The sequence below is a fragment of the Sinohyriopsis cumingii genome, chromosome 17 (genome assembly GCF_028554795.1).
Source record: "Sinohyriopsis cumingii isolate HCF-2022 chromosome 17, ASM2855479v2, whole genome shotgun sequence".
Lineage (NCBI taxonomy): Eukaryota > Metazoa > Mollusca > Bivalvia > Unionida > Unionidae > Sinohyriopsis > Sinohyriopsis cumingii.
Window position 1 is genome coordinate 97,410,183 of NC_142977.1, and position 26,500 is coordinate 97,436,682.

At 35.1% G+C, this 26,500-nt stretch overlaps 1 protein-coding gene across 8 annotated transcripts in view; it reads left to right on the plus strand.

The window, feature by feature from the left end:
- The first annotated feature begins 4,911 nt into the window (after positions 1-4,911).
- LOC149779503 (vesicle-trafficking protein SEC22a-like) overlaps positions 4,912-26,500 on the plus strand; it is a 30,457-nt gene continuing 8,868 nt past the window's right edge. The window contains exons 1-6 of one of the 8 annotated variants that reach the window (XM_089940196.1): positions 4,912-5,027; positions 9,562-9,789; positions 14,272-14,435; positions 16,148-16,327; positions 20,300-20,427; positions 25,118-25,186. In XM_089940196.1, the coding sequence (XP_089796322.1) occupies positions 9,605-9,789; positions 14,272-14,435; positions 16,148-16,327; positions 20,300-20,427; positions 25,118-25,186 (726 nt within the window). In that variant the 5' untranslated portion in view covers positions 4,912-5,027; positions 9,562-9,604. Of the gene's footprint in view, positions 5,028-5,078; positions 5,145-5,194; positions 5,215-5,495; positions 5,619-9,544; positions 9,790-14,271; positions 14,436-16,147; positions 16,328-20,299; positions 20,428-25,117; positions 25,187-26,500 lie in introns of those variants that run through there. The other 7 variants (XM_089940197.1, XM_089940199.1, XM_089940200.1 and 4 more) reach the window with 7 other exon arrangements.

A 26,500-nucleotide genomic window follows, 5' to 3' on the forward strand; every position in this document is an offset into this window, starting at 1 on the left:
ATTGGAGACTTAATCTGACCAGGAGTCATAGTGACACTAACATGATGATATGACATTATAATATGTATGACTGATCTAATTACACATCATTTTGTAAACGATTTTAAATATTTGCCACTGGTGCATCAATAATTCTCATTCTTCCACCAACACCAGCGAGTAACATTGATTGTAACAAGATAAACGGGTGGGATATCTCGGATTAACAACAGAACACGTTTTGACGACACAGATATATGGTTTAATGTGGCGATTTATATGAGTAGTGGATGATGAAGATGTGTGCGTATTTATAATCCAAATATTGGATCCATTTAACAAAAAACGCACAGTTTCAAAGATGAAAAAAATATACAAATAAATTTAGTTCAGTAACCCTAAAACACAGGATAAATGATTTCACAAATGATTCAATAATGGAATGATGAAATATAGTTCACTCAAATAGTAAACAATGTAAGCGTTTACACATAGTAAAAAAAATGTATTCGCTCAGGTAGCGAAATTATGTCACTAAACAAGAACAGATATACAATCTATCCTTCCAGTCCTGAATAATACACTGGGTCTTACTAACCCAAAATTAGCATACAGCTAAAAATACATGTGTGGAGATGCACTCCGTCACCCGTGCACCTTATCCGCTCCACAGCTCCTCTGAATCAATTTCACAACCACTATAGACTCCGGACCCTCGGAATACTATGATCACTTGAAACATTAGACCCTCCGAACACTTGAAATATTAGACCCTCCGGACCCCCTGGTCCTTTGACGGCTCTACAGCTGGGTCACCTTAGTCCCTCTGGACACTCCGGACGCTAGACATTTGACGCTCCGGCACCTTAAACGCTCCGGACACACGGACGTTTCTACCCTCTGACAACACCGGACACCCCGGATATTCCTACCATCAGACCACTCACTCACTCAGCTGAAAATATACCCGATACAGTGTACTACACTTGATACAGACATAACGTAAGGACGTTATACATGGTAAGTTAAAAGGATTATATTATAATGGCAATTACAAAACAGAGGTTCAATAGTAAACCTAACCCTGCTCGATAAGACAATAGTGAACAACTTTTTTTTAAAAAATTTGTAATTTTACATTACCAATACAAATCCTGCACTACGTCGCAACAAGAATAAAAAATGCACGCATTATGGTATGTAAAGAAAACTATAACAAACATGCAAAGGCAAATATGGTAATACACTAGTTATCACTTAAAACCCAAAACATTACCTACCCCTACAGCTGGAGTTGTGCGAATCCTTTTAGCAGGCCGCTTGCTGACAAAACCATTAGTATTGTAAAGGTTCTTTACATGTAGTAACGTATTTATACCTTTAGAATTTTCGTTATTCTTTATCAAAGGCACCTTGCACGTGTGGCACAGGACGAATCGTACTCACGATTTCGAAATACATAGACCATATTATAATCACCCTCGGGTATCGTTGTACAGAGAAAAGAAACGAAACCCGAGTACATGTATTTAATTAACAACATTTACACCATTCCGTGACATTGATTTGTCGCTGAGTAGAACCGCTATTGCTCTGTAATTAACACCGCCACCTATATTTACTTGAGCTCGAAAATGAATATCAACAACAGATTGCCTGGATAAATCAAGATGCTCCAGCGAAAAGTAATAGATCGGATACAGATTTCTAAAATCTAACTGCGATATTTATAAACCAGTGTCTACGTTTTGATCGCGCCCCATAAATGTCATTAACCGATGATACACACGCGCTCTACGATTTTGATCAAAATTCAGTAGTATATTTTCAGTTGGTTCTTGTTTTCCGTTTATCCGTAAAGAAACCTCGTAACTTCCCATTTTGTCAAATATCATATGACTATGATTCTGTGAGTTTAATCGATCAAAATTCAGAAAAGCAACAAATATATGTCATGGTGCAGAAACACCTTCCTGCGATGTTATATGCCATGAAAATAAGTCATTAATGTTAGATTGAATACTGTCCGTGGTTTCTGTTAACCACGACAACAATGATTTTCCACCTGAATCCATAAAGAACAATCGCTGATCTTCGGCGATCGGTGGAGTCATTACCGGCATCCACAACGAAAGTTTTGTCAGTATTACTTTACCAGCATCACCATCAGCTCGCCAGATAGCGTCGTCGTCGGTAGCCTTTCTTACAAGGGCAACTGTATGTTTAGCTCCAAAGATAACTTTTCTAACGTTTCTACAAAATCCAAAGATGTGGGGTAGTGGAATCGCGCGCGAAAAACTTCTACGACCATCTTTCAACATTGATTTGCGAATAGCAAATCCTAAATTGTAATGGTCGTTGATATTCTGTAACATAAGAAATTCAGCGCCAGGTCGGTCTATCGCTCCAGCTAGTTGTGGATCAGTCGCAGTATTTCGTGGTACTTGTACTTTCAAATATTGTCTGTGATCAGGATAATTAGTGTTATCTTTGGCCAACAGCATTGTCGGAGAAGCTGATCTTGTATAATCATCAGAGTATCTTGCTAAACATATTATTGTTGTGGCAACGTCGATTTCTTTCTAATTGTTTCAATATTTTTTCAACCATTCATATACGTAGCACTGTCAAAAAAGCCGTGATGCCGTTATTGACAAAAGCAACTCTAACTTCGTCTGCATATGCAGTATCGCCTGCTTTTATAATTTCACTTTCTGCTTCAATAAAAGCCTCAGCAGGTAGAAAGTATCTGCTTGTGTCATGGACTTGTAATTCAATTCTTCCACGCTGAATTGGTTATCGTTCGTCATAAGAATAAAATTGATAATGGTGCGTCCATATCGGATTCTGGATCGGATATACGCTTGAACATCTTTATCATGATTGCTATCGTCTAACACGAAGATGACCTCTTGAAATAAAACTCGTATTTGCATAACCAGCCAGCTCTGCTAGTTTTTTTATTTTTTATTTGCAGCTTAATTTATTATTTTACTGACATTTGCGGTCTACGTATTAATCGTGCTAGTCTTTCTTTGATTGCAGAAAACGCTTTACCGGCAACATCACCAATCGCGCAATGAATTTTTTCACGAATAACATCGATAGATTTCATTGTTTGATGATCTGCAACAGGTGCTACTTTTGGGGCTATCCTTCTGAATAGACCCTGAACAACACCGCCGAGCCCATCGCCGTAAATTGAATTATAAAGAGGCAATCGCGAATTCATCACCCTGACCATTACAGGTCCACGTTGAGCATTATGTACGATCATCTTATTTATTATTTATTTATATAATCACTGTGATAATCATCAATGATTTGATCCATAAGAGACCGATAAACACCGATGTCCATGATACCGCCTGTAAATAATCTTCGACAAATATCCGCTGCCTCATTAATAATTTCTGGAGAATTATTTCCAGTACGTGTTCCTCCAATCAAGACTTCAAGTCGTTCTACGTCAGAAAGAATGTTATTAGGACAGGCAACCACTGACAAACCACTTCCAGTAACGCTGGGGGGATATCCTCTCATTTTTCTTTGCCTATCTTCTTCTCTCTTTTCTCTTATCTATTCTTTGTCTAGTTGCATATCTTCCTCCTCCATTTTTTGCCTCATTCTTTATGAGTCTTTTGTTTCCATCCCTTCATTTCTTCTTCCTATTTTTCTTCTATCCGTTGCTCCCTTTCTCTTACTTTCTGTGTTATTTCTTCTGTTACTTCTTTAGACGGTGTCGATGGTTTTGGTGGCAGTGATGGCGGTGGCGGTGGCGGTCGAGGTGAACAAGGAGGTGGTGGTGGAATCTCTTGCTGAAAATTTGTGCCGTTGCTGCATTATCAAGTCATTGTACTTTATATGGAATACTTCTAAATTCTAGATCATCACTTCTGGCTTAATTTTTGTCGCGATATATGCGATACATCCATCCAATAAGTTTATCATCAGATACTTTACGGTAACCGGGTTTTAAAATATTAGATTTATCAGATAAATTATCATAAATTTTGGGGCTATTTTATCTCTTTCAGTATTTTAAATCTCTTTGACAACCCCCTCCTTAAAGTACACGTTCTTTTTTCACGTCGGCGATTTCAGAACGAACTTTGCTAATGCGCTCAAGTATTTCTTCGTCGACGGGTGGAGGTTGTGAGGCAGCTTTCTCAGTTGGAACATCTCGTAAAATCTTTTTTGTTTGTTTGGTTCTTGTCGCTATTAGTTCAGCTTGTTTAGCAGTTTGTCTTACTGATAGAAGAGGACATTCAGTAGCTGTCACAACTCTTTCAGTAACTTTTGTAACAGGTCTGAATAATTGTTCTGTATCCTCTGCAAATTCAACTTGAGATTGTTGACGTTCTTGTAGTTTCTCTCTAACGGAATCACGGAAAAGGAAGATATTTTTAGTCGCTTCTATTCGTTCTCGAGCTCATCTAGCTGTATGAGACTCCATAACTGGTGCCATATTTGATATAACAATGATTTAATTACAGCAGCAGAGGGGGTGCGACCTCGACAAAACGTCACGGTGGGTAAACACGCACGTATACTTTTTAAAAAACACTAACGAGATGACCAGAGTAACAAAAAAAAACCAACATAATTAAAGAAACTCTCAGTTAGTTAGAGGATTTGACTTGACGTTAATGACCTTATTTTTTTCTTTCGTTTTCGTAGGAAGCCTTATAATGACGTTTTGTTGAGGTCCGTTCACCCTCCTCCTCTCTCGTTTTCGAAGGAAGCCTTATTTTTCATAATGTTTCAAGCAAATAGTCTGTTCACTCCTTCTGCTGCTTCTTTCATTGGCAAAATAGTTTGATCCATCATACTTTGCATGTAATTTAATTGCTGTGTGATCTTTTAAAAATTTGCTATTGCTAGTAAGTAAAATGCAGCATAATTTTCAAAAGCGCTTACTTGTGTGTATTAAGTATGTGCCACGCAATCGGTGTCAGGATAAAAAATACTTCTTGCAAATATAGTTACATCTAAAAGCAAAGTGTGGCAAACGTAAACGGTTCAGTTCACGACCTTACATCAAGTAGGTATGACAAACAGTTTTCTTGCTGATTTCTTGTCTAACATATAAATGAGAATAAAGTAGGAAACGTAAATGAAAGCTACACCGGCTGTTCATAAAACAACATATGGTGTTACACACGGTAGTGGTTGATTTAAACAAAACAAGAATATCACTGAAAGCGATGGAGTATTAATGGTTTCATATTTCAGGCAATTTTATATTGTGCTAGGCAGTGTGTGTACAGATATTAACCAACACTGTCGTTGAAGGCATAGAGGCGGGGGTGGGGGTGGCGGAATGGAGCTAGGGCCTCTCTCTTTAGGCTACCATATTTGAACTATAAAAAAAATAGAACACTCCAGAGAGTGGGTATATCTGTATCATTCATATATATATATATATATATATATATATATATATATATATATATATATATAAGGACCGAAAAGGATAACATGTCTGGGAAGAAAAGGACATAATTCTAGGATCCCTTCCTCTCGCCCCCACCCCCCGCCTTCCAAAAATGAGTTAATGAATTCTAATTACGGTTTTCTTCACAATCACTATCAAGATTATGCAATGGAAACGCTTCATTTATAAAATCAGCAACTCGGTAAGCAAATATGATTTTTGTTAGAGGGAAGTAATTTTAATGTACCGATACATATGAGTGATAGAACTTTAGATACTGGAGGGGTATTATTAATGGTAAATAGAGAATGAATTCCGCTGAATTGGACAGTGTTGAAGTATCAGTATGACTGTGTCAGAAATTCCAGTAATTAAATGGTCTTGATGTTGAAAATACCACAGGGGCTGGTATCATTGCTTGTAATTTAACTGTTAGTCATACATGTATAATAATACATGTACTATTATTATACAGTGCAAGTATGACGAGGAAACTATAAGCAACAATACAGATCCCTGTGGGAAATACTACAGTTGAAATGTGTTCCATGAAAATTAGTTGATCATTTTTGTTGACTGCCAGGATTATAAAGTTTGAAAACTAGCGAAGAAACAAAACTCATGTTTAAGTAAAATGTATCTGCATTTTTTTAAAAATGGAAACTGTTACAAGTGGAAAACGTATGAAATTCACATAAGTATATCAGCAGAATGATTGGGAATCTAACTGAAGATACCAGACCATTCTAAAACTACATCAGCAACTAACTGGGAACCTATAGCTTCAGATGTGAAACCATTATGGAAATTAATACATCAACAGCCAGAATAAAGATTTTCTTAATAACTGGCAGAAACAATTGCAGAGCAAATGAGAAAGCTGAAAAACTGACCACCCATGCAGTTCTTCAGTAGTTGTACACACTCCAATGACATTGCTCCATCATGTATAATTTCAAGCCAATCTCACTGCCACATACTCTTTATGTATGATTTATAGAACAGTGTGCAGTGGTCAAGGATTCCAAATCTGGTTGGTCCAAGGTAGCTGAGTACATCAAGTCAAAGTGCTTGGACCAAAATGCTACAAAATGGCATCCATAAACAAGGCTTCCTGTTGGTTGGTGGTTCTTCCCGGGGTTTTCCTGGCTTCTTTCTCCACGAAATTTGCTGGCCACCACATATAGCTCTATGTGCAGAAAAATGGTATTAAAACCACGAATACAAAACAAACTAGGAGTGCTAATTGGAATCATTACAGACCAAAAAAGGATCGTCGCTGGAAATTTTATGTAAAGAAAATGACACAGTATAGTAGTATTTCTGTATGTTTTCATTTGTTGAAAATTATGATTTCATAAGTAACCTGTTTTATTGTATAGATGGATTTCAAGTAAGTTGCAAACACAATAGAGTGTCATGCAAATAACCATGGTCACATGGTTAAATAAGCTAGGAAACCATAGTTGTACAAGAATAACTTGCTGATAAATTTTGATTCTGCGACATTTAAATAGGTTTTGAATGTAATGTAAAAAGACAAGTTGCCATGGAAAGAGAAATCATTTTTTGTCACTGATAAACCTTGTCAAATGCAAAATAAAACAGACTCATAATCAATACATTTAGGTCCAGATAATACAAAATAAAACTCATCCATAATTAATACATTTAGGTCGAGATAATACAGATAAAAACTCAACAAAAATCAATACATTTAGGTACAGATAATACAAAATAAAACTCATCAATAATCAATACTTTTAGGTCCAGATAACACAAAATAAAACTCATCCATAATCAATACATTTAGGTCCAGATAATACAAAATAAAACTCATCCATAATCAATACATTTAGGTCGAGATAATACAGATAAAAACTCAACAAAAATCAATGCATTTAGGTACAGATAATACAAAATAAAACTCATTAATAATCAATACATTTAGGTCCAGATAATACAAAATAAAACTCCTCCATAATCAATACATTTAGGTCCAGATAATACAAAAAAAAACCTCATCAATAATCAATACATTTAGGTCCAGATAGTACAAAATAAAACTCATCCATAATCAATACATTTAGGTCCAGATAATACAAAATAAAACTCATCCATAATCAATACATTTAGGTCCAGATAATACAAAATAAACATAAATAATCAGTACATTTAGGTCCAGTCAAGGAAAAATAAAAAAGGACCATAAAATAAATTCATTTAGGTGCAGACAAAATAAAACAGCTGAAAATAATACGTTTAGGTCCAGACAAAGCAAAATAAAATGGGTGCATAATCAATCAATTTAGGCCCAGACAATACAAAATAAAAGAGGCCAATAATAAATTCGTTTAGGTCCAGACAACACAAATTATAAAACAGGCCCATAAGCAATGGTCCAAACAATACAAAATAAACCAGTGCATAATTAATACATTTAGGTCCAAGTGGTACAAAACAAAACAGGCCCATAATCAATTCATTTACATCCCAGTTTGATAAGTAATAATTGCCAAACAGCTAATGTCTATTTCCTTGTTCCATTATTATTGTTCAGAGTGTCAAGTTCCTTTAAATTTCAGAATCCCTAAATTATTATAAAGGATCATTCTTGTAAATTTCATTATTATTCAGAGTTCAAAATGCAGAATGTTATAATAGCTGATTTCTTTTAATAAATTGTATCAGTTGAGCTATATGTTTAAGTTTAAATTTGGGGTATCTGCATAAATTTCATTACTTCTTTTGTTTGCTATTATACTGATGTTATTTGTGGTTTGTTGATGCTTTTGAAATGGTTATTTTTTGTTCATTTCGCCACTTATTACCAGCAATCACTTTGAGTATATAATCTTTGCACATTATATTGGAATGTTCATACAGTTGTTCGATTTATTTTGCTGATTATTTGCTGTATATAAGACAACAAAATGCCTGATAAATAAAAATGTTGTGGAAGGAAAAAATTTCAACTGATTTTTATTAACTCTACTGGTCATAAAGTTTCTGTGGTGTCTGATTGTGATTGACAGCTGTCCATCAGTTAGCACAAGTTTGTTGTTGTTTCAGGCACTAGTCTACACTTGGAGGATTACCATGAAACCTTACACACACATTCAAACCATGGTCTTGTTTATCCAAATTGAATATGGTGCTGCTTAGACATCCAATATGGCTGCCACATGGCCATCTTGAAAATCATTTTATAGCTACACCTTCTGAATGGATGGTGAGATTCAACATAAGCTCTCACTGAAAAGGTTTTTATGATGTCTAGTTAGTCCTAAATGAAAATGCTGCCAATCTGACATCCAGTATGGCCACCTTGGCAGCCATCTTGAATATCTTGTTATTGCTAATGCTATTGAATGGAAAGTCTTATGATCATGAGGTTTTCACTCAAAGACTTCTTATAATATCTAGTAGGTGCTAAGTAAAATTGGCAATGATCTGACATCCAATATGGCCACCACACTCACCTCTTGAACATCTTGAACCAAAATTTTAAAAAATTAAATCTGACTTTCAGTATGGCCTCCATGGCAGCCATCTTGAAAATATTTTTAGTGCTGCTTCTTCTCAATGGTAAGTCATGTTGGCATGCGGTTTTTGATATAAGACTTCTTATGATATATAGTTGGTTCTAAATTAAAATGTTGGTGATCTTGCTTCCAATATGGCCACTATAGTAATAATCTTCACCTAATCTATACATGCTTGTCAAGAAATTTAGAGCTATGAAGACCACTTCAGTGGCCTAGTGGTTAGAGCATCAGACTCGGATGCAGGAGGTTGCAGGTTCAAACCCCAGCTGAGTCATATCAAAGACTTATAAAAATGGCACTTGCAGCTGCCATGCTTGGCACTCAGCATTAAGAGGTTAGCGCTAGGACTGATCAGCCTGGTCTCAGAATAATGTGACTTGGTGGGACATCATGCTACATGTCTTTGGCATGATGCCCCATTGCTAGACATCACTATAAACTGTCACACTGCAGACATAATAACAATTTGACTGAAAAATTGTTAAAGCAATGTTAAAAATCAAAACCCACAAACAGAGTCTAGAATATATATATACTACATAGATTTTTTTTATAGAACCTGTTGTAATATTTTTTACAGTTTATAATAATTTGCAGATGGATAGAAAGGTGGGCAGACATCTAAACAGCAGATGGTGACATGATCCAGTTTGTGATAATAAGTCGCAGTCGTGATGGACTGCCTCTTGCCGCAAATTCAGACAGTCCACCTATGGGCCAAGTATCAGGACTGCAGGAAGCATATAAGCACATGAAAGTTTTGTCCAGAATTTCTGCAAAGTTCCCAGATCGATGTACATTTCAATCTGAACCATACACAATACAGTGAGTGCATTATAAATTTATGACATGTACATGTGAAAGGATGTTGTTTTTTTAAAATATCCACTTAAATTTAAGAAGCTAGTTGAAATTTTTCAGCTTTTAATTCCACTGGTCATTGACCAGAAGAGCATATGGGTGGCTTGTTGTCTATCATCCATCAGAAATCTGTTTTTCCATTAGCACAAGTTTGTTAATGCTACTTCTTTTGAAATACTTGGAGGATTTTGCCATGAAACCTTACACAGACATTTATCCCAAGGTCTGGTTGTAGTGATCTTCCCAGACATTTTTGATAATACATATATCAGGGTAAGCTTGGGTTATAATCATAACATGATTTGAAAAATGTGCATTGTCATAATAAAAGTGACAAATTAATATATATATATATACACACAATTTTATTTCGCTAAGTTATATTGAGGATATTTGCTTGAAACGAGTATGTAATGGATGTTTCATCAAGTGAATGAGAAACTCTGTGTTTTCACTAGTCACATTTTTCACCCACAAGATAAAATATATCCATTATTAACTCATAGGAAGGAAATTTGAGATTTTCTTTATATTTTATGCCTAAACATATTATCCATGAAATGTCAGCAGTTTACCGTTTGTGTTCTGCTGTGGTTTGCAATTATTCACACAGAAAATATAAACATTAACATAATTCTCCTTTCCAGTTCAAAGTAAAATAGCACATTAAGAAAGAAAAATTGATACCTTGTCAGATTTTCACTCGAGTCATATTAACGGGAGTTTGACATTTTTAACTCTCGACTGTGTAAGTATCTAAAAATAACTTTGAATTTCATACTATAATCTTATCATCGTTAAAAGTTACGATCTTTTTTTTACTCCTGTGAAATATCAAGATTATTTCTCTTAGAAAATCCAGTAAAAGAAAATCAAACATGATTATATAATGTCAGACTCATTTATCTTTCATTTTAAATAAACCATATACTGGTATCATTCTTTTCTTCACTTTTCCATTTTCATTTAAATGAAATTCTTTAAGGCAACACCCTTCTGTACAAGCTGTCATAAGTTCATTCATCACCTTCTATATCAGCCTGTTCCATAAGAACTCTTTTTCATTGTAAAGAATGACCTTTCAGTCTGAAAAAAAAATGGAACATACAGTTAACGAGGACAAATTCTTCAAGCATCAAGACAAATTTGTCTTCAAATAATCATAACAGAATAACTAAGAAAATCCATCCTTCATATCAATAAGACAGAATGTAAATGTGCTTGTTATCATTTAATTTCATCACTGAGCCAGTGGCAGAGAGCCAGAATTGTTCAGAAGTTTAAAGTGTTTTGTTTGCCAGCTGTAGACATGGTTAACACTAGGGTAGCTTGGGTGGAGTTTGAGAGAAGTGGTTACAGATCTGCAGTTGTTTCAGATGTCTGTGTAAAGGACACGTTCTTGATGAGCAGCCTTAAATCACGTCAAACTTTACACTCAGCTGAAGACTTATTCTGGTGTGTAAAGGGTCTTGAATAAAATTTTTGTTAATCAGATATCCAGTATGACTGTCACAGTTGCAGCCATCTTGTAACCCTTATTATTGATTATTGCTACTCCATCTAAGTAGAAAGTCATATTGACAGGGTTTTCATCAGAATACAAATTATGGTATGTAGTCATTCCTGGATGAAAATGGTGCTGATGCTACTTCTAAATTAAAAGTCATATCGATATGGGGTTTTCATCAGAATACAAATTATGGTATGTAGTCATTCCTGGATGAAAATGGTGCTGATGCTACTTCTAAATTAAAAGTCGTATCGATATGGGGTTTTCATCAGAATACAAATTATGGTATGTAGTCATTCCTGGATGAAAATGGTGCCGATGCTACTTCTAAATTAAAAGTCATATCGGGGTTTTCATGAGAAGTCTAATATCATGCTGGTTCTGATAGCGATGATCTGACATCCAATATGGCCACCATGACAGTCATCTTCATAATCTTGTTGTTGCTAGTTGGTTCTAAATGAAATGATGATGATCTGACATCCAATATGGCCACGATGACAGTCATCTTCATAATCTTCTTGTTGCTACTTCTCCTAAATGGAAAGTCATATCAACATTGGGGTTTCACCAGAAGACTTGCTATGGTGTATAGTTGGTTCTAAATGAAATGATGCTGATCTGACATCCAATATGGCCACGATGACAGTCATCTTCATAATCTTGCTGTTGCTACTTCTCCTAAATGGAAAGTCATATCAACATTGGGGTTTCACCAGAAGACTTGCTATGGTGTATAGTTGGTTCTAAATGAAATGATGCTGCTCTGATATCCAATATGGTCACTATGGTGGCCACCTTAAAAATATTGTTTTCACTACTGCTCTGGAATTTATGGTCATACTGGCATAGGGTTTTTGTCAAAAGACTTCTTTATGACATCTAAATGAAGTGATATCCTGCAGACATCCAATATTGATGCTGCAATAAACATGTTAAAACCTTGTCCCTAATTCTCCAGAATGAATGGTCATATTGGCATGGGGTTTTCAATAAAGGTCTTCTCTAGGTTACTGGTTTATGCAAAATGAAAACAGTACAGATCTAATATACAATAAGTTCTTATATCAAGTTCATGGAAGTTCTGTTTAGAGCATCTTCAAGAAACTCTTTGGTATGATTGTCTCTGAAAGTAATGAAGACATTTGAATAACATTTTGTATGTTGGTAACATTAAGAGCACATTAAGGATGCATATCTCTTGCTTTCTTCTGCTGTCAGAAGCACTGCTTATTGGGTAGGATAATATATTGTCTCCAGTTTCATCTTCCATTGTCTATCCATCCATTTGCTCAAGTTTGTTAATGCTACTCCTTCTAACCTAATTCAAGGATAGTCATGCAACTTTACAATATGCATTCATCCAATATTCTAGGTGGACCTAAATGAAAATGGTGCTGCTTATGTGTCCAATATGGCCACCAGAAGTCTTCTTGTGCCTTGTTGATCCAAAAGAAAATGTCACCAGTCTGACATCCAGTGTGTCCACCACAGCAGATTTTTAAAAATTTGTAATCACAGAAGGATATCAGAGATGGTTTCAACACGCAGCAGTTAGAAGGAAGAAATGATATTATTTTGAATAACTGGAAATTCTTTTTGGCCAATAGAGAATCATTCTCTTCAAGGGACTCTTGTTTTGTCAACACTGCTCAAAGCAGCAGTGAAGTTGTACCAGACAGTTTACATAAAACCAGTGCCTATGAAATACTGAGTATGATCAGTATCATCAGATATTACATATTTCTAAACTTGAAGAATAAATTTGAAGTCCATACTAATATGATTATATGTGATTGCCCATCTGGACATACATGCATTTGGAAATGTGATACAACTCCTGCAACATGTTGTTCAAGACAGAGATTTTTAACACTGGAATATGATTGTATGTTGTCTACATTTATGCTCAGTTTCATAATTTTGATTTATCTTTCTAGTGAAGTCTGCATTAATGCAGTTTGGTACAAACATAGCTAGTTATTTTGGGTGTATTTTGGACAGGTTTTGAAGTTCACCTGTAATCATTTAGATCTGATAGCTTCAAAAAATCTTAAATTTATTCTTGGGGGCATAGTTTTGTGATGGGTATGTTACCCTGGGGTCAAATTTAGAACTATATGTAACATCTAAGGGGCTTACATTTATTCTTTATGACATAGTTTTGAGATGAGCATGTTACCCCAGGGTCGAATCTATACCTATGCTTAGCATCTAAGCAGTTTACATTTATTCTTGGGGGCATAGTTTGGTGATACATATGTTAACTTGGGATACACAGCATTGCAGCATAATTCTGCTTAAACTCCTGTTTTGATGTTTTACTACATTAATTTGGCATAGCCCTTTCAATATGAGTAAGTGCTGGGTATGAGTGTCTTATTCATTGAGAAGTGCCGTCTTTGGAGGCTTATTCAATAAGTACAATATTGTTTTGCTAAGATTTTCTGTTGGCTATTCACACTGCTCAAAACACATAAAAATGGTTTACTTGTTAAAGTAGCTTGTTTGCATATAAAGGACTTATTTTAAGAAAATGTTCAATTAAGTGTTAATCACAGTGGTCTCTCACTTAAATGTAACTTGCTATACATCTGTCTCACTTCAAAGTGGGTATAGTTGTGGAGTTTTTTAATGTGATACTTCTTTTGCATTTTCATTAATTACTTAATTTATTTAATTTGATATATTTGTGTTTTAAAGAACATTTCAGGACACAGCCTTGTCAAAACATTCCTGAGTGACCTGCATTACAAGTAAGGGAGGCTTATAGCATGCATAAGGTTCCCTCATGATTCAGGTCACATTTGGGGTTGCCATTAACCATGTTGCATGGAGAGAGAGCACTCTGTTTTCATTCATTTTGAGAAAATGATTTTACTAGGTAAATTGTGTGTTTGAATAACTGATAATTGTTTATCTGATTTAAATTTCAGCTTTATTTCAGCCCTTGGTCTGACATATTTGGTGCTTTGTGAGGATTCATATCCAGCTGTACTGGCCTTGTCATTTTTGGATGAGGTACAGAAGGAGTTCCTGCAGTGTTATGAGAAAAAGAAGATTGAGGAAGTGCAGAGACCATATGCCTTGATTGACTTTGGTCAGAAGTTTTCCATATTTAGATAATAATTATTGCCAGTCTTTTTTTCTGTGCAGTTTTATTCCATTTCATGTGCCACTACTGTATTCTTCTTAAAAGGTATTTAACTCAAAAGGATAAGCTCATGTTTCTGTTCACTATTTGCAGATGTTTTACTGGAGAATGTGTGAGAAGTTTCAGTCTAATGACAAACCCTGAGTATCAAATGACCAGGCCTGAGATTTCATGACTAGGCCTGAGATTGTCATGACTAGGCCTGAGAGCCCAATGACAAAGCTTGAGTATCAAATGACCAGGCCCGAGATTTTCATGACTAGGCCTGAGAGCCCAATGACAAAGCTTGAGTATCAAATGACCAGGCCTGATATTGTCATGACTAGGCCTGAGAGCCCAATGACAAAACTTGAGTATTGAATGACCAGGCCTGAGATTGTCATGAGTAGGCCTGAGAGCCCAGTGACAAAGCTTGAGAGAATAAGTATCAAACCTGATTGTCCACTGACATGTTTGGAGAGTTTAGAGTTTTTCCAGAGTACTTTAGTGAATGTTTCCAGAGAGCAAAATGTATATGATCATTTTTTCTTATAGAAACAATTCAAAAGTCAATTAATATTTTTGTAAAAATGTTTCATAAGAATAAATAGAAAAATGTACTCCAACATCACATACATTTCCATTAAAACAGTGGAAACTGTGTTGATTATGTAACAATATAGAATAATAGTAGCAAAGATTTCGTTTTTTTGTTTGTTTTTGAGACATACAATGTTTATTTGCTTAAAAGTCAAGTCCAAATGCAAACAACAGTCAAGATCATCATCTGCCATTGCATGATGTGCAGGCTAATCAGGTTCTCTGTTGTTTGTTTTATAGATTACTCCTAACAGACTGCATAGACCCAGATCTACCTCAGCTTTATGCAATTGCAGATCTGGGTCTGTGCATTTTGCATTTGGACTCTGCTCATAATATGTGCGTATGGTATGTATCACATTTCTTCTGGCGTTGTTTTTTGGTGTAGGCATCAGCAGTACGTTTTTGCATTTACTCTGTTCTCTGATGTTGTTGCTTGTACAGCCATGAAACTTGATTGTTGTGTTCATCATAGAGGGTACTGCTCTGACAGGCAAAAGGGGTCACATTTACCTATTTGAATGCTCCAGTGACCTTCCTTGATTTGTGGAATATGCTGCGATGATTAAGGCAAAATATAGCATTCTCAAAATTTCTTTCTGTTTTATTAATTGAAGACAATTCAATTTTGAATATGCAATTTTAAGATGTATATATAATTGAAAGTGTGAAAATCTTTCAGTTCATTGTCAATACAACTAAAAAAAAATTATTGCGTAAAAATTCAAAATCTAAGAGCTAAGAGCTCATGCACAAAGATAAACATTTTAAAAAGGAGATTTTATGTAAATGATTCTAGTACAGGGGTCTGCAACCTATTTTACATAGCGTGCCACTTTTATCTAGATTAGTTACAAAGTGAACAAGCATGTGCCTCCAGTAAGAGAGTAACACTGTTAAAATTGAGATTTTTGGCTGCCCTTTGCATGCCATACAAAACTTCTTGATGTGCCACCTTGTGGCATGCATGCCGTAGGTTGCCGACTTCTGATCTAGCACAGCAGATTCATTATTTATATGGAAATGTGATATTTTTATTCATGTCCGTATTTTAATTTATATATACTTCTTTGTAACAGACATTACCCTTCAAAAACTGAAGCAGCGCTATAATAACCCACGCTCCCTGACAACAAGACTAAATCTTGCACATCTTAGCCAGGAATTAAAGCTGCGACCACCATATGTTGTCTGCCCTGATGAGTTGCGACCGGGATATGGAGAATCAAAAAACAAAAATGCAACATTATCTACAACTGGTCAGTATTTTATCTCACCCTCAAGAAAACATTGGAGCATATATGTATTACTTTTCTAGTGGAAACCAGCAACATTTATTTAATATTGTGAGAATAAAGGTCTGTCACAGAGTTCTCTTTCCATGACTTTTTAACCCTACTATCAATAGATTCCTTCCTTGCACCAATGTGGGTATGTGAGAAAGCTTGCAAATAGCTTCTCGAGGGTTGGTGGTTCTTTCCGGGGAATTCCCAGGTTCTTCCTCCACCATTAATACTGGCTGCCATGTATAGCCTATCATGTGCTGAAAAATGGCATTAAACCCTACAACAACAACAACAACCTTCCTTGCAGCCCAGCCATGTGTGATTTAAACTGAAAAAAGATGGTGCAGAAAATTAACTGTTTTAATTTTGGACACTCTGACCATCACCTTTCAGCTACATATTCCAAACTCTGTAGCATATTTCCTCTTTTCTGCAAGGCCTCTTCAGTATTTGGTTGTGTGAAATAGATATTTTGCAGAAAGTTTTCCCGTGTTTGTGTCACTGTGACCTTGACCTTGGACTCCAAAATCCAAAGGTTGATTTTTCTTGCCCCACATACAAGCAATACAAGATCTGGTCAAGGTCTAGAACTAACCCTAATGTGAAGAACCACAATTCTTTATGAGACTTAATATGACCTTGACTGCTGACCACTTCAGATACAAAGTCATTCAGACCCATCGATCAGTACTGTCCATAGACAACCTGCCTGTATAATTAATTTTCTTTGTTAGTTTGATTTTTGATTTTTTTTTAATTTCATTATATAATGTGGGTTATGTAATATTGTATAGCTGACTTTGTCCAAAAATGTGAGAATTTTGTAAACAACATTATTTAACTCTTTATGTCTTAAACTGAGTCAAGGACATTATGTTTACCATGCTCCTTATTATAATTTTAGTAACAGACCTTCTAATTATAAGTAAGATTTTATTTTGTAAACATTTGGAACCTTCTAAATTGAAATTCACCATTAGGTAATTTTTTGAAGACAATACTAATTGTGAGCTAGATCAGGTATAGTATACAAATCTTGTTTATTGGAAAAATCATTTATTCCTGCAATAAATTCAGAAGCATAAATCAGTCTTATTGTTGTGTCCAGTATTTCATTTGGGCTGAGTTTATTTATTCAGATTATTTATTAACTGGAAATACAGTGTGCTTGTTTAAATAATATTCTTTGAAATATAATCTTGGATTTGTAGTGATATTCAGATAAGGATATATTTTTGGATTATATTATTCTGATTCAACAAAAGACTGTTGGCACATCACTATGACACAAGCCATCACAGGTACATCAACACTTCCAGCATTGGATTTATTTTGGAATACCTCTAAAGTTTATTCAGAACTTTAGGACTTGTGTAAGAAATTCTAGTATTATTTGGGATTTAATTTGCAATACCTTGTACATTTTTGACATTGTATTCTTGGGAAATAAAATATTTGTTGAATTTTAAAAAGCATGTTGCCTCTGACTCACTCTTATCTATTATTTTTAAGACCACAGGGTCATGATACTACTAATGCATACATATAGGGTGAGTAAACACTGGATGGGCATATAATACTCAGTTCATTGTACTTTTTCCATATCAAACTTACATAGCATGATAATACTTTTTAGAATTTGTATTAAATGATGTGTAAAATGAAATAATAATGTAGAAACAAACAGTTATACATACAATTTTATATTTATAAAGGATATACAGCATATCAGATCTTGTATTAAAATTTTATGCAAATTTATACAGTGTCTTGGTATTAAGACCATTAGGATATAAAGTATCTAACTTATGAATCCAGTTAATTTGATGAATATGTATTATGTATTGTGTATTTACACTATATGTGTACAATGCCTGTATCTCTAATATAAATATTGTTATGAGAACCTATATGTAATACATAACAGTGAAAAGTTATGTTTATTTATAATTAATACAAAACAACCAGTATTTATGGTTTTAGTAATAGATTCCAAACAGTTTGAACTATTGTTCGAGGATTTAATTGGAAAGTTGTCATTATGCCCCCACTGTGATAGCAGAAAAGTTATATTGTCTTATAACAGTCTATTTGTAAAACAGTAAGTCAATACATCCATCTTGAGTCCATGTTAGCATGATATAAAAAAACCTGTCAAATATACAGGTATGAAATGTTGCACATTTTATTATAAGCAGATTATCTGATTCAGTTTTCACATAATTGAGGCCTATTTTAAGGCCTAGTCAGTTTTCACATAATTAAGGCCTATTTTAAGGCCTAGTCAGTTTTCACAAAATTAAGGCCTATTTTATGCTCAAATGAGGTGAGGCCAAGCATGCTTATGGTATGCTGTTTATTGATCATGCATTATTTGTCATCAATCAGCCATTGCTATTGTCAACTTGTACTCAAAATTGATGGTTGAATTTAAACTAAACTTAATATATATCATCCTTTGCTTTGTTTTATACATTTGATGCCAAGGCACCTCATTATGGCTTCATCACTAAAATTATAAAATTTTCAACTTCTTCTCAAAGAGTGCTGAACAGTATTTAATATAATTTCAAAGAAGGTGTCCTGGCAAAAAGGCCTTTTACATTTTTATACAAAGGGTAAAATATGGCCACAGTTACTAAAGTAGAAAAGATTTAAACAATATTTTTAAAATCTGCAGAATAGAATTTTTAACAATATGATGGAATGAATCTTGGCATAAATGTCTTTAAAAGTTGTAAAAATGATTCCAGTCCATCATTGAATATGGCCACCATTACTAAAAGAGAAAACCTTTCACTGGTTTCTCCTCAAAAACTGCTGAACAGAAATCAACCAAATTTATTTATATAAAAAGTCCTGGCATGGAGGCCTTAAAAATTTGTACAATAGTGCCAGTCTGCCATCAAATATGACCACCATTACTAAAAATAAAATGACTTCTCAAGTCCCAAAACAGAATTTGGCTTAAAGGATTCTGGCATAGATACCTTTTATGTAAATTCCAACTTGTCTTAACAAATGGCTGCCATTACTAAGAATACACAAATTTTCAACGACATCTAAAAAACTGTTGAGCAGAATTTTTCCCAAATTTGACAAATGACTTCATTTTAGTTTTGTAAAATCATGCTCATCTGCCATCAGATAAAGTCATGATTACAACAAAATATAAAAATTAAAAATCTTTAAACTTCTCCAAACCCGCTGAATAATATTTGACCTAAAATGATAGAAAACATTCTGGCATGTTCTCTTTCAGTTATAAACATATCACGCCAGTCTGTTATCACATATTGCTGTGATTAATAAAAAGTTTAAATAAACTTAAAATGGTTTCTGCTCAGAAACTTTAATTAGATTTTAATTAAGTCTTAGAGGAACATGCTGGCATGGAAACCTTGCATGATTGTACAGATGATATTGATCTGCCATCAAGTATGGCCACTGCTACTAAAAATATTAAATGGCATTTCTAAAACAGTTGCTCAACAGAATTTGACCAGATTTGACAGAAATCATCCTGACATGTAGACCTGTCAGTTTTGTACCAATTTTTCCAATCTGCTTTCAATGATGCTTCTGTTACTGAAAATATAAAAATCATGAAAGGTCAGTAAACATAATAATAACTGAGATTTCATGTCCAACTAACATTTTCTGTGACTATGAAGTTAGCATTAGCCAAGTGGGTGAACTCATGCCCACTTCTGCCTCTTGTTTAATGAAGTTGTAGTCTTTTGTGACTGAATTTTTTGGCATGTAATAATTGTGTTGGATTTTCATATTATTAAACTGTTCATGCTTATGTGGATTGCAACCTTAAGGATTTTATCTGTTTTGGCCCCCAGACAAAAAGAGGTTGGACACCCCTGATCTAATAGATATGTAAGTTATTCCATATTATTTTATTTTTGGAGAGTCAATTTGTCTTATATTTTACAGCATCACTTCACAATAGATACCTGCCCAGCACTCTTTATGTCATCATATCACTGGGTCTGAACTGTTTCTGTGCTCTTTTAAACCTGTCAAGGGGTATAGTGGTAATCAACGAAGCCCATGTAGATTCAGTAAGTATTTCATCCTGAAAATGAGCATGAAGTTAGAAAATAATTGTAATATATTTGACTAGATTGAACTTTCTTGGAAAGGTTTGTTAATTTGATTGTTAACATTTGTTTCAGAGTTTTTGTCTCACTTTCATTGTAAATTGTGAGATATATGTACATGTATCACTTTCTGGGCATGGGCAGTGTTAACAATTAGCTAATAAAGCTTTGTGTTAAAGATCTTGCAACTTTGATACAGTTGGGGTAAATGATACCCCATTATGCTGGTGAGACAGTGCACTCTGTGGGGGGATACAACATACTCAGTGCTGCTGGTGAGACAGTCCATTCTTTTGGGGGGGTTACAACATACTAATGTGCTGGTGAATTCGGGTATTCTGCAAAGATGCCTCATACCCCAGTGTGTAGGTGAGACTGTATTCTGCAAAGATGCCTCATAACCCAATGTTTAGGTGAGATTGTGTTCTGCAGAGGTACATCATATCCCATTGTGTACATCATATCTCAGTGTGCAGATGAGACTGTATTCTGCAGAGGTACATCATACCTCAGTGTGCAGATGAGACTGTATTCTGCAGAGGTACATCATACCTCAGTGTGCAGATGAGACTGTATTCTGCAGAGGTACATCATACCTCGGTGTGCAGATAAAACTATATTCTGCAGAGGTACATCATACCCCATTGTGCATATGAAACTGTATTCTGCAGAGGTACATCATAGCCCCAGTGTACAGGTGAGACTGCATTCTGCAGGGATACATGACCCAAGTGTGTGCAGGTGAGACTATATTCGGCAGGGATACTATATACCTCAGTGTTCAAGTGAGACTGTATTCTATAAGGGTACATCATACCTACAGTGAACTGGTGAGACAATGCATTCGAAGGTTTTTTTTTATCACTCTTTAAAATATACCTGTATGCAAGAAAGGTGAAAATAGCTTTCTGAGTGAACAATCAAATGCATGGAATTATGATTATTTTCAAGTTTGATGCCTTACTTGTAAAGTTCACAGCTCTAGCATTGTGGTACATATGACCAACTGCAGAAGATGTTTGCTATTTTTCGAAAGCAATCTGATATTGGCCATATGCCAGACAACTGGTGGGAACACTACCAAAGACTGGGAAATCTTACTTTTACTTTCTGTTGTTAAGTCTGGGATTATTTATAAGACTACATCTCCTACCTCCATAATTTGATTATCATCAAACATTAGAAACAAGTTCACTGACAAATGGCAGGTCTAAAGTGAGTAAAAATTATCTTTCAAGGTCATGGTCAAGGTTATGGGGTAACACCTGTGATATAGATTTTATACATATGTGTGTGTGTGTGTGTGTGACCTTATATAAGTGCTCATTTCATATGACATTTATGAAACAAGTTGGATCATTGTTCAAACTTATTAATAAATTCAATAAATGTTTATTTGTAATTGCCACAAACATGATTCTATTGATCACATTACAAAATATAATGATTATTATGTTATGAAAGAGCTAAATGTTGTTGTTGTAGGGTTTAACGCCATTTTTCAGCACACGATAGGCTATACATGGCGGCCTGTATTAATGGTGGAGGAAGAACCCAGGAAAACCCCGGAAAGAACCACCGACCCACGAGAAGCTACTGGCAAGCTTTTTCACATACCCACATTGGCTGAATCCAAGACTCAAAACCACGCAGACAGAGGTGAGATGGCAGTGATCCATAACAGAGAGCACTTTAGACCACTCGGTGCCAAAAGTCGTAGAGAAATAACTTTGAAATAGCTTTAGATGACTGTCATTAAGCCTTTGGCTTACATGAGATACTATATTTTATCTCATGAGGTATTATTATGTTTTATATAGAGTACAAGAGAAAAAGGTGGGCCTGGTATTATTCATCTGGCTATCTGCCTAATAGTCAAATGCAAAAGCATTTGCCCAAGAAATCTGTGTCCATAGGATGCTTTCTGATGAAATCTGTGTCCGTAGGATGCTTTCTGATAAAATCTGTGTCCGTAGGATGCTTTCTGATGAAATGTCTTCCAGTGCTGATGATTGCGCATATTGTGAAAACAGTTGTTTTGTAGTTTCTCTCATTTCTGTATCTGTAGTCATATTTTGATGGCACATTGGTATTATTTGTCCAGTATTGTAAAGCCTCTATATCAGCACACTTTGTATCAGTTTTGTCAAATTCTCTTGAACTTTTCTTCGATAAAGTGTTGTAAAACATTTCTGCCTTTAGCAACTGTAGCTATGTTTGATGGCAGAACAGCATATTTTGTAAAAATCTGAAAGTTGTTCAAAAAGTAGGACACTTTCTGTTAAATTTGATCAATATCTGGTATGAGGAAGTGATTAAAAGGTTTTTCTGTTTTTAGCAACAGCAGGCATAATTAATGGTGGATTGTCAAAATTTGTATTAGCTTAAAAGCCCTTCATGCTTTCTTGAAAATTTGGTGAAACTGTTGAGTGGATTTAGAGAAGATTTCATTTTAAAGAATTTTCCATTTTTAATAATGGTGGCCATATTTGATGGCAAATTGGCATGTTTTGTATAACTTCAAACCCATCAATACAGAATGCTGTCAAACTCAGTCACTTTCTGCAGAGCAGTAGCTAAGAAGTTAAATGTTTTATTATACTGTACTGTTATTAATAAGAATCATATTTGATAGTGGATTGGCATCATATGTACAGTGTGAAACTTGAAAGCCTTTTATGCCAGGATGCTTTCTGTAATGTTTGGCCAAATTCTATTGATTATTCAGAAGATTTCATTAAGGTGTTTTTTCATATAATTTTTTTGCAAAACAGTAGTCATATTTGGTTGTTTAATGTGATCATGTTTACAAATTTTAAAGGTCTTAATGCCAGAATCCCATTTCTCAAATATGAATGAATTCTCTTCATTAGGTTTTCAGTTGCCATTTCAAGGTTTTCTGTTTATATATACCCACCATATTATGTTAGGTGATATTATCTGTCCTTCCATCTGTCTGTTAACAATTTTGTTTCCACATATAACTTAAGTTGTCCACCATCTACAGTTACTAGATTGTTTGCTTCTGGAGTAAGGAGCAACCCTATTCCTGTCAAGGTCACTGAGTGAAAGATGGAAGATAGTTTCTGTACAATAGCCCAAGTCCTCGGTCAACCACATTTTCTGACTTTGTGGATAGCTTGCACCTGGGATAAGGAAGAGCCCTATCGATTCAGGGTCAAAGGTCAAGGTCACTGTCTGAAAACAATAGTTTCTGCACAATAATTTGGGTTCTCCATTATCCCCAGTTACCAGACTTGGTCTTAAATGAAAATGATGTCAATTTGACCTCTAATATAACTGCCACTATGAACATAATTGAACATTGTATCACAATTCTCCTGAAAGGATCATCATATCAATATGGAGTTTTCACCAAAAGTTTTCTAATGGTTCCTTAAAGAACTTGCTGATCTTACATCCACTGTGGTTGCCTCAGTGACTGTTTGAAAATCTTGTCTCTTAATAGTATCAGAGATGGTTTCAACACTTGTTTGTTGAAAAGAAGAAATGGTCTTATCTTACATTCCCAGAAATTCTGTTTGGACACTAGAACATCAGTCCCTTCTAGGGACTCTTGTTAGTATTGATGGCCATATTTGATGGCAGATTAGCATCATATGTAAACTATATTTGCGAGCCAATAAGACTATGCACTAGTAATATACATTGCTTAAATATGATTACATATATCTGCATTAGAATTTTTTTTTAATTTGTAGTTATGGTGGCCATGTTTTATGGTGGATTGGCATAATATGTATAAACTTGAATGGCCTTTCTGCCAAAATGCTCCATGCCGAGTGGTTAGAATTGGTCTGGTAGCTGTTGAGAAGAAGTTGAAAATAGCCAATGTAGATGGACAGTAGACAGGTTATTCCATATTTAGCATTGGCAGACATTTATTTTTTAAGGTAGATCAGCATCATTCATACATGCTGAAATGTTTTCATGCTGGAAGCTGTCTGTAAAATTTTATCAAATCCTGTCATCCATTTTCAAGAAGCTATTTAATGTTTTTTTATATTGTTAATTGTAGCAGTCATAATTGAACAAATTTGAAATCAATTCATGCCATGATGTTTTGGTCAAATCGTTTGCTTATGGCTTTTGAGTTTAAAGTAGCAACTGTTGATGGACACAAAGACAGCACAGGCCCAAAATTACGGATATTGACATAAATATTAAATTAATCAAGATAAAGTGAATCGAGATTAAATGTGTCTGCAAATCAGCTGCTCTCAGTACTGATTTCATTAATGTATAATGGCACATGCAAGACTTGCTGGTACTGTGTTGATGGGAATAGTCTGCTTTGTTCAGCAACAAACCACAGTAGTCAACTAGCCATAGGCTATTTTAAACCCACAACCCATGGGTTGTAAGTCAGGTATCATACTTGATGAGCCACTGCAGTCCAGGAGGTACCATTTCTAATATTGACCCACTAGTCAAGTGGAAAAGGATCTCATGAATTTAAATTTGTGCTCCTTTATATATATGAATATTGGGCATGTTGTTTGAGCTTGTTGGGGATAGGAATTGTTGTCCCCTGCAAATGGTACTGATGTTACTAGGATGTATATTTTAAATACTTTAGATAATCCAGCTGAGTTATGTTTTAGATAACTGTAAATAATATCTATTTCAGATTTATGACAGTGAACACTACCAATATGGGGCCACCTTTTTGATCTGTTGCTTTTTGTCATTGTATCAGGTATCAAACTGCTGTGAATTGCACTCTTCCCAATATAGTGTATAGGTGAAGGGGACAAACTCTTACCCATTACCTCCCCTAAACACCACTCTTTTTGAGTTTTACTGTTTCTTTGTTATAATCATTCTATGACTGCATTAACTATTGGAAATGACCTCCACAATTTCTTGAATCCAGCAATCCAGGACAGATGAAAATTTTGTCTTTCCAGTCATATATATATAATTTTTAAATATAGACGAAGGGAAGAAACTCTTATCCATTACCTCTCCTTAACACCATTATGTTCCTACCCATCAACTGCTTGTTTACTAGTTAAAGCTTTTGCTGTGGTACATTCAAGATCATTCTGTATTATATCCGTGAATCCCTGAAGATATTTATTTCAATCCTTTGATCAATAAATGTGGTGTAATATTGTTTTAAGACTTCTGAAAGGGTAGGTTATCTGATTTGTTATTTTGAGGGAATAGTTTTTGATACCTTTTATGTTTGTGAACTTAATTTTTGGGTCTGGTAAATCACATGTTGTATCAATGCCATCCTTGTGGGCTGTATTTCATACTGCAAACACAGTTTGAATTTTCTCATTTGTCCATTACAAGTGCTATCCATCATTTGTTGAAATCGAGAGCGGTGTATTTCCAATTAATTTTGTTGTTTATTGTCTTTATTGAATGCATTGTTAACAGTGCACTCGAAATTCAAGAAATTCAAGGTCAGCAAGGATGATCATGTCACTTATGCCAAAAATTGTGCTAAGTGTATATCAACGGCACTTTGCATTCTTTTTAACTTTTGGTCAGAGAGAACTTGGTCATGCAGAAAAATGTATCGGTCAGAGATAGAAAGATGAAGTCAAAGTCATTGGAGTGCAATGCCTTGAACCGTGACCAAAAAGTATCTTCTGTTGTGAGCATAGTGGGGAATGTTTCAGTGTCATATCCTGCTCCAAAAATCCCTTGGAGAGGACCATCAGCTGCCATCACTTCTAGGCACCTAGAGACATCCATATCCTGGCACCAGATGTGCCCATGCTGTACCAGTCTAATGCATTCCAGGAGTCACACATGGGGAGGTTGATTCAGGAGATGATAGTGCAGATGTTTCATCAGGGGAAGTTTTGTTTGTTGATTCCTCTGTCCCTTCTCATAGTACTTTGGATTTTCTGGAAAATCATTCTTCAGATATTTTGGACATTAGTCCCTCAGAATATTGAGTATGACCTTAGTGCCTGTAAGTCAGGGTGCATGGATTATGAAACTGATCTTGAATTTTCATACCAGATTTTGTCTCACACTAGTGTCTCAATTG